At 45.2% G+C, this 8,418-nt stretch overlaps 1 protein-coding gene across 1 annotated transcript; it reads right to left on the reverse strand.

Moving 5' to 3' along the window:
* Nucleotides 1-5,057: 5,057 nt before the first annotated feature.
* Casp14 (caspase 14) lies at nucleotides 5,058-7,252 on the reverse strand. Its single transcript, XM_050145994.1, has 6 exons — nucleotides 7,238-7,252; nucleotides 6,942-7,091; nucleotides 6,610-6,835; nucleotides 5,978-6,094; nucleotides 5,716-5,819; nucleotides 5,058-5,162 (listed from the first exon to the last, which is right to left on the reverse strand). The coding sequence occupies exons 1-6, from the start codon at nucleotides 7,250-7,252 to the stop codon at nucleotides 5,058-5,060; spliced, it is 717 nt and encodes a 238-aa protein (XP_050001951.1).
* Nucleotides 7,253-8,418: the final 1,166 nt, after the last annotated feature.

Consider the following 8,418-nt stretch of genomic DNA (forward strand, 5'->3'; position numbering starts at 1 on the left):
TCCCCCCCCTTCTTCTTCTCTCTCTCTCTCTCTCTCTCTCTCTCTCTCTCTCTCTCTCTCTCTCTCTTTCTTTTTTGGTTTTCTAAGACAAGGTTTCTCTATATAACAGTACTGGCTGTCCTGGAACTTACATTGTAAACCAGGTTGGCCTGGAACTCACAGAGACCCGTCTTCTTTTGGCTCTTGAGTACTGGGATCAAAGGCATGCGCCATCACAGCCTGGCTCAACTTCTTTTCTCTACAACATTTTTTTTGAATTACATTCTATGTATGTATGTATGTATGTATGTATGTATGTATGTATGTATGTATGTATGTATGTATTCTGTGTGTGTGTGTTGGTGGGGGGCTGTATACATGCCATGCCATGTAAGGGAAGTCAGAGAACAAGTTGCTGCAGTAGGTTCTCCCCGACGGTCCTGGAGGATATACTCAGGTCTTCTGTCTTGAGCCTTCTGAGCCATCTCATCTGGCCCTGTTTTTAACGTCCTCAAGAATCTCTGTGCTTTCCCCCCCCCAGTGGCAGTGCCAATCTTCTTTCCTATCAACAGTCACGCGAGAGTACCTTTTCCTCCACATTCTTGCTAGCACCCTCCAGTCCCCCAGCTTCCTCTCTTTGTAACAGTCGTGCTCACTCGCGTGAGGTGGTTTTGCTCTGTTTTTCATAGTAAACTTGGGATAGATTGGTTGGAATGATAATTTTCAAATCTTTAAAAAAAGTAGCTGCACTTATTTTTGTAAACATTTACTAGCATTAATTTTTCAAGGCTGGGGTAGAGCTCAGGTCTTTGCACACCTTAGATAATCACTCAGTCACTGAACCACATCCCCAGTCTAGACAATGGCCTTACTATTTTGTGTGTTTTTTTTTTTCTTTTCTTTTTCTCTAGGCAATGGTGCCTTTAAGCCCAGACTAAGGAAGCAGAGGCAGTCGGATCTCTGAATTCAAGGCCAACCTGGTCTACAGAGTGAGTTCCAGGACAGCCAGGGCTGTTATACAGAGAAATCCTGTCTCAAAAACAAAACAAGCAAAAAGCAAAAAAGAAAAAGAAAAACAAAAAATGAACTAAATTTGTTTTTAGAGAATTTCACTCTTACCCCCTACCTTCTTCAATTTCCCTTCTACCTCTTTCTTCCCGCCCCATATTCTCCATGAAGTTCTTTTCGCTTTCGTGTCTATTCACTTTGTTTTGTGACCCACTGTGTTAAACCAGGACCATCTGTGTGACCAAGGATTTGGAGCCATCTGTTGGAGTGTGGGGAAGGCTCCCCATGGGCTAGATGACTGAGGACATCAGACTATTTCTATAAAGGGCCAGATGCTATCTGGTGTAATAACCCATAGACAATATGTAAACGAGTGAGCATGACTCTATGCCAAAAACCTTTGTTTATTAAAAGGCTGAAGCCTGTATATAGCAAGTGGGCCACAGTTCTTTGACTCCAGAATGACTGGGTATCTGATCTATGCGCTGGTGTGCAGTATGTGTGTCATCTATACTTGTTTGGCCCTGTATGACCACAACTTGGTTCTTTGCTCTAGAATCCCCAGAGATGAAGCTCCAACCACATCACAGCTATGACCATAGCACAGATCAGGACTCCGAAGATGACCCTACACAGTCATTCCTTAGTGAGAGGGTTGAACTGGATCAGCAATGACCTGAGGAAGCAAGACCACGACTCTGGTGGAACACTTTTCTGGACTGCATGAGAACTTATGCTTTATCCCCCAAATCACCAGGGAAAAAAGCCTTAAAAATATCTCATTAGGTCTGTTCTATAGGGAAAACCCAGTTCTGCTACTTTAACTGGAGCAAAAGCCAATGACTGGGTAAATCATAGGACCTGGGGAAAACCTACTATTGTTGTTTGGCTATATGACATGCTATCAAACTGCCTTCTTAAAGGTTTTTGTTTGCACCCACAGACTAGCGCAGCTTTTATTCTTGGTCAGAGAAGCTTTGTTCTGCTGTGGTAGAAGTTAATGTACAGATTCAAAACTTTCCAAACTGCTGAGAATAAGTGCTTATTTAGTACTCAGCCCTAAATGGGACATCTAGATCACCTCCCCGCAAAGAACAGGGAACATTGCATAAAAGAGGTAGGAAGAGATCTGGGTGGTGATGGCACACGACTTTAGTCCCAGCACTCAGGAGGCAGTGGTAGGTGGATCTCTGTGAGTTCGAGAACAGTCTGGTCTACAGAGTGAGTTCTCAGACAGCCAGGGCTACACAGAGAAACCCTGTCTCAAGAAAAGGGGGTTGTGGTGCTGGCGGTGGGAAGAAAGTAAGAGCTGGAAGATGCGGAGGAGTGCTGTGTGATGTCATCTTCTGAACATGCATGGCCATTGTCCTCACTAACTCACTGCTGCTATGGCCACCTGCACAAGACTGAGCCAAGATCATCACTATTCTAACAGGCATTGCTAATTGAACTCAGTGTGCTTTTAACAGAAAAAAAAGGAAAATACATGAAGGGGAATGTCTTGGGGGATCCCGAGGAGAGTGGGCAGTGAGAGTTGGGTTGTATATGAGCAAGATACATTGTCTACATAGGTGAAATTTTCGAAGAATAAATAAAAGTGATGATATCTTAAAATCTCCTTAAATGTGAATGACTATCCATGCCAATAGGCAGGCTTTAACTTCCTGGAGGCTGAGAAGTGAAAAACTTTGAGGCTATGTCTGAATTCTGTAGGAGAGGAGGGATGATCGATTAGTTATGTCTGCTATGGGCACCAGAAGAGCAAGTGTGGTATGTCTGTTAAACATTTATGTTCCTGTAACAAGATGAACTCTAGCATGTAGCTTAGACAAGGCATGATAGTATGCCCAGATAGTCCTCTGGAAACAATCTGCACATTAAAAATACATACCATATAGCCATCTGACACCCAAGTGTGACCTGTAATTTTATAAACCCTAACACATCTACTTGTATGTAAGAGACAGGTCCTGAATCTCTGCTTATGGTAGACACACACAAGAAGTAACTAGCCATGGGGGACTGGTGGGGAGAAGTCAAACCTTCGCTCTTTCTCTTTTTCCCCACAAGTTAGGCTCAAAACAAAGATACTAACACATTTCTTGCCAAGTTTCACAGCTGTTTATTGATACTCATTACGCCAGTCAAAGATTGCTTCCTGTCCTCCAACAAAAGAAATTATAGCACTTTTTCATGGGTAAGAGGCAGCATAAACTAGAAAAAGAAGAGGAGCAGAGTAAGTGGTTAAGGGGAAGCAGTGGGAAAAAGGAAGGAGAAGAGGCAGACACATGGGAGTCCTAAGCCCAGATAAATGGTGATTGGGCAGAGGCACAGAGGCGGGGGCAGGGAGATGCTGCTAGAATTTCTGGAAGAATGAATTTCTAGCAGAGGAGATGAATTTATCTGAGGTCTGATTGGGTGGGATCACAAAAATCCAGAAAACACAGATGTGGGGTTTGACTTTGATCTCTAAGTAGCAGTGTTCTTTGTGTTCCCTTGAGGCATCCAGAGACACCTCTTTCTTAGAAATAAGTACTGAGGAAGTGGGGTCATTGCTTTGGTAGAGCTGACCATGTGGCTTTCATGCTTTGGACAGGTTTTGTGGGAAGTATGTGCAAGCTTTGGGTTGGAAATGCTACTGAATCCTGGAAACAGAGCTGATAGGTAACTTATACAGTTGAGGCCTAGTTTCTGAGGTTCAGGGGAGGAACAAAGTCTCATCAGGAGCAGAGGCTTTTTTTGTAGATATTGTGGCTAAGAGTGTGTGTGTGTGTGTGTGTGTGTGTGTGTGTGTGTGTGCTGGTTATACTGGGGCTGAAGAAGCCGCTGTGACCGTGACTGTCTAAGAGGTCAACACAACTTTCATGGCACCTCCTTCCCTGGGACAGGTGCTTTGGAATAAGGTTACTAGCTGGAGGAGAGGGGCTACTCAAATCCTTTAGGGCCGAGAAGTTTATGTTAGTGTGATTGTTTCATGTTCCAGTTCTGTGATTTTGAATAGAATGTTTATTCTATGATGTTACTAGCTGTGCACTTACTGCCTTGACTTCCCCATAATGACAAATTGTAAACTGAGCGTGAGAAACTCGGATGTGATAACTAAATAGCTTTGGACTCTAAACAACAGGCCCCGTTGTATCTCTTAGAGTGTTCCAGAGAGAACTCTCCTACAGGTTGGGCAGAGAGATGAGGAAGGATTCCAGCAACCACAGAGTTGAAATCATCCAGGCTGAACCTTGAGTCTGCTAGGGAAGAGAAGAGAGACAGGTGCAAAAGCCATTTCAAAATCAGCTGGAGGGATGTGAGGGGTGTATGAAACATGGCCAGAATTCCCAGCAAGGTCAAGAGGGGGAGGAAGTCAGGCAAGCTTGGGAAAAGGAACCGGGAAGAAAGATACCCCCCTTTTTTTCATTTATTTTTGAGACAGGGTTTCTCTGTGTAGCCCTGGCTGTCCTGGCACTCACTCTGTAGACCAGGTTGGCCTCAAACTCACAGAGATCTTCTTGCCTATACCTTCCTTGTGCTGGGATTAAAGGTGTGAACCCCACTGCTGGGCTGAAAAGTTTCATCTTAAACTGTGAGTTTTCACAGTGACAAACATGTCAGTAAAATCATGAACCATATACTTGGAAGACAATATGGCTGATCTATCTTCCAGCCTAATGCCCAAAACCCACAGTGGGCATTTGGAGAGATGCTCTTAGCTGGAGAGAGTTTCTAGAACTTGTTCAGTAAGTTCCTCCCTCTGAAGTAGGAATAACTATTTTTGTATGAGTCGTAGGAGGAAGAGAAAGGCTTAGTGAAACAAAAGGAGTGGAAAGTTAGCTATAGGAAGGCAATCCGAGTCTTCAGTAACTGATGTAGGGGGTCCAGCTTGAGGAATGTGATGTTAATGTTGCTGGTCATATGTGCTTTGTTTCGTCTGACTTGCTCTAAAAAGAGACATGGATAAAAGGGTATGATGAACGGAGAATCCAGCAGCCATCTTGGAGGAGTGCTGGTGGCTGTCTCTAAACAGCTGTGTGGGCAGAGAGAGAGCACCTGCAGCAACACTGCCACTGCCCTTGCTTTCACTGCAGGTAGAGAGCCTTCCGGAGGGTGCTTTGGATTTCAGGGTTCACTTTCCTTGGTTTCCCTTCCTGAATCACTTCCATCTCTGCCATGCGGCGGGTTACCTGCAACAATAGGCGTGGTCAGCTTCGGGGACTGGGCTTCTGGGGAGCTGGTGTCAGGAGAGAGAACATGGATGAGGATGCAGAGAAGGGTTGGTGGGTATTCATGCCTCGAGACAGTAATTATCCTCTGGTGTTCCATAATTTCTATGGAATCATTGGTTACCTGGTTTGCACGTGTGTCTATATGTGTATATATGTTTCTGTCATGCATGTGAGAGTTGTCTGAGAGAGGTGGTGACATTGGGGTGTCTTCTTTCATAATGTCTTATTGAGGTAGGGTTTCTCATTGAATTAGTACTTTACCGATTTGAATAGATTCTCTGAGCCTCCACCATGCACAAACATGCATGCATACCCATCCAGCCCTACATACGTGTGCCTACACACATGCATGCCACACACAAATACATGAAAAAACCACCTACCCTAAGATCCATCCCCACACATAGTGAGCTTGGGAGACCCAATATGTTTGTACAAAGATGGGGGGCATAGGGAAAGGCTGAGAGGGGCTCCGCCTGGGTAGGGGTCCCAGATGACTCAGCTGCCTCACCTCTTCCAGTAGCTCTGTGATGGGTCCTGTTTTGTTTGTAAACACATCTGTCAGGATCTGGATGAAGGCAGAGCCTTTCTTATCATGTCTATAGGAGAGGTAACCTGCAAAAATGAGAGAACTGAGTTTGGAGAAGTCTTTAGAGCGGAGGGGACCCTGGGAGAGGGTGCCTTCCTGAAGGAGAAGTTCAGGGGTCAGGCATGCTGGTCGTGGGTTGTGGGAGGGGCGGCAAAGCTTCCCTGGGCTAGCTGCGACCTCATACCCTCTACCGTGGAGAAGATGTGGAGGGAATCCGTATATGTTGGGATGGTTTGGGGTTTGCTCTTCATGACCACAGCAACCTGCTCTCCACCCATTTCTTCACCAGGGTCTCTGTGCTCTAAAACCAAGAGGGAGAAGAAGGAAAAGTCAGGGAGAAAAGTGGGACAGAGAGAAGGTTGTAGAGCAATCTAGTTGCATGCTGGGTTCAGCTGGGGTCCTGAGTCTGGGACCAACCTGGATGAAAACAGACCCTGGGCTGGAGTGATGACTCAGTGGTTAAGAGCATTTATTGCTCTTGCAGAAAATCAAAAATCAGTTTTCAGGACCCATGTAGCTCCAGCTCCAGGGAACTGCACCCTTTTCTGGCCTCCTTAGTTACCTACAGTCACCCATGTACATACTTACACACACACACACCTAAAAATAAAATAAATCTTAAAAGTACATGGACTCAGCTGGGCATGATGATGCATGCCTATAATCTCAGCACTTGGAAAACCAAGGCAGGAAAATCATAAATTTGAAGGTAGCCTGGACTACATAATGAGTTCCAGGCTAGCCTGGGATACATAGTGAGACTTTGTCTAAATACCCTTTCATCAAAGAACAAGGATGTGGTATCCCAGTCCTCACCTCCTCTGCAGGCCTGAATGATGTACACTTTCGGCTTGCCCCTCAGGGCCTTGCAGTTCTTGTTGTTCAAGACATCAAAAAGGTCCTCCAGCCTCACCATCCTCTCGTCTTCTCCCTTGAGGAGGCCTTCCTCGCCGTGCGCCATGAGCACCACGAAGGCACAGCTGACGGGCTCTTCCCTATCATCTATGGTCTCCTGAAATTTTTCCAACTCTTCCAGGAATTGCTTGGAGGAAGAGGAATGAGCAGGCTCAGATAGGTGCCGTGAAGCCTACCTTTCTGGTCCTAGCCCCCCCCCCTTTTTTCCTGCCCTGGAGCTGGCAACTCAGTACCTCAGCAGTGGGATCTGACTTCATGGTGCTTTCAAATTTTAGGTGATGGAACATGCGACTCAGGGCATCCATGTCTTCCTCAGAACCCTCCCGGGCTTTGGTGACACATAGTGTCAGAGCCAGGCGGTCACCCGTCATATCATATCTTTCCTAGAGCAGAGAGACATAGGAAGACAAAAACAGTGCAATGAAGCCTAAGGTTAGGGTTGGCAGCTAAAACAAAAGGTACCTGTGTCACTCAAACTTCACTTCCAAGGTTGTCTTTGTGGTACTGGGAATTAAACCCAAGGCCTTACCTCTACTAGACCCATGCTCTAACACAGAGCCATATCCCCAGTCCCTGACACTCAGATAAAAAGCCAGTAAGTATGGGTGCATCTATCCAAGCATGGGAATCACACTGGCGATTCCATACCTGTGAACATGTTAGTGGATTATTACACACATAAAAAAGAACATGAAGTTGGGGGGGACATGTTGGGGAAAATATGATGGGAGTTGGGGGAGGAATAGGGGTGAATATGATCATGTTTCACTCTATACATGTACAAAATTCTCAAATAATAAAAATACAAACAACAACAACAAACAAAATAAATATTTAGTGTAAACATTTCTTAAATATTTCAGGTATGTGCTTAGACAAAAAAAAACCCCATTTGTTACTGATGTGGAATTTAAGTTCACCTGAGTACCTCCTATTTGCATTCCCCAAGTATGACAACTCAGCCTTGAGTCTAAATTCAGTTTGCAGATATAAGTGAGTGCGTGCATGTAGGGGTGGAGATTGGAGTGGGTGGGATATTGAAGGTCACCTCCAGTGGTCATATCTGGTGGGCTTGGCTCTCTCCTGGTCCTTCCAGATGGAGCTCTGAGGAGGTCAGGGTGGTCTGACTGTGACATCTGTCACCTCGTTGACCTCCAGGGGTTGATTAAGCTGATCTGGCTGGCTCAGTAGATGTCCCCATCCTCCCTTGCTGTGTCAGGTGTGTCCTTCCTGAAACTGTGCACTCAGTCAAAGAGGAAGGCCTTCTCTCATTGACACTTAGGTCAAAAGTGAGTGAGTAACTGCATCCTCTGCTAGAACCTTCAAACAAGTCCCCAAGGTTCATGATGCTCTGAGAAATTTTGCATTTCTTGCTCACTTGTGGAAGCTGAGAACGTCTAAAGCCATGACTGGGATCCTATCTTGTGTCATCTGAGAAAGAATTGTATTGGGGGGTCAGTTTTTCTTTTTCGAAGAGAAGCAGTTGACTGAGAATCAAAGTGGAAAGAGTTTAGGTCTTGGAGATAGATGTAGCTGGGTTCCTTCCCCTTTTCTTCAATTTGGATTCTATTGATGGATCTGTATTTTTTTGTCATCCTTTTTATTCTTTCTGAAACATCAAGTTTCTCATAACTTTCCCACATCCCCATCCTTTCTGTGCCCTCACCCACCGCATTCAAGGGCTGAGGACCGCTCATCTTTCTTCGATTC

The sequence above is a fragment of the Alexandromys fortis genome, unplaced genomic scaffold, assembly GCF_014885135.2.
Source record: "Alexandromys fortis isolate MF-2015 unplaced genomic scaffold, M_Fortis_MF-2015_v1.1 scaffold_42, whole genome shotgun sequence".
Lineage (NCBI taxonomy): Eukaryota > Metazoa > Chordata > Mammalia > Rodentia > Cricetidae > Alexandromys > Alexandromys fortis.

Bases quoted from the DNA above. Each gene is read 5' to 3' on its own strand.
- Casp14 (XM_050145994.1), bottom strand. The intron at 6,836-6,941 runs GTACTGAGTTGC...TCTTCCTCCAAG, and splicing joins AGTCAGATCCCACTGCTGAG to CAATTCCTGGAAGAGTTGGA. The intron at 5,163-5,715 runs GTGAGGCAGCTG...CTATTGTTGCAG, and splicing joins TCACAGAGCTACTGGAAGAG to GTAACCCGCCGCATGGCAGA.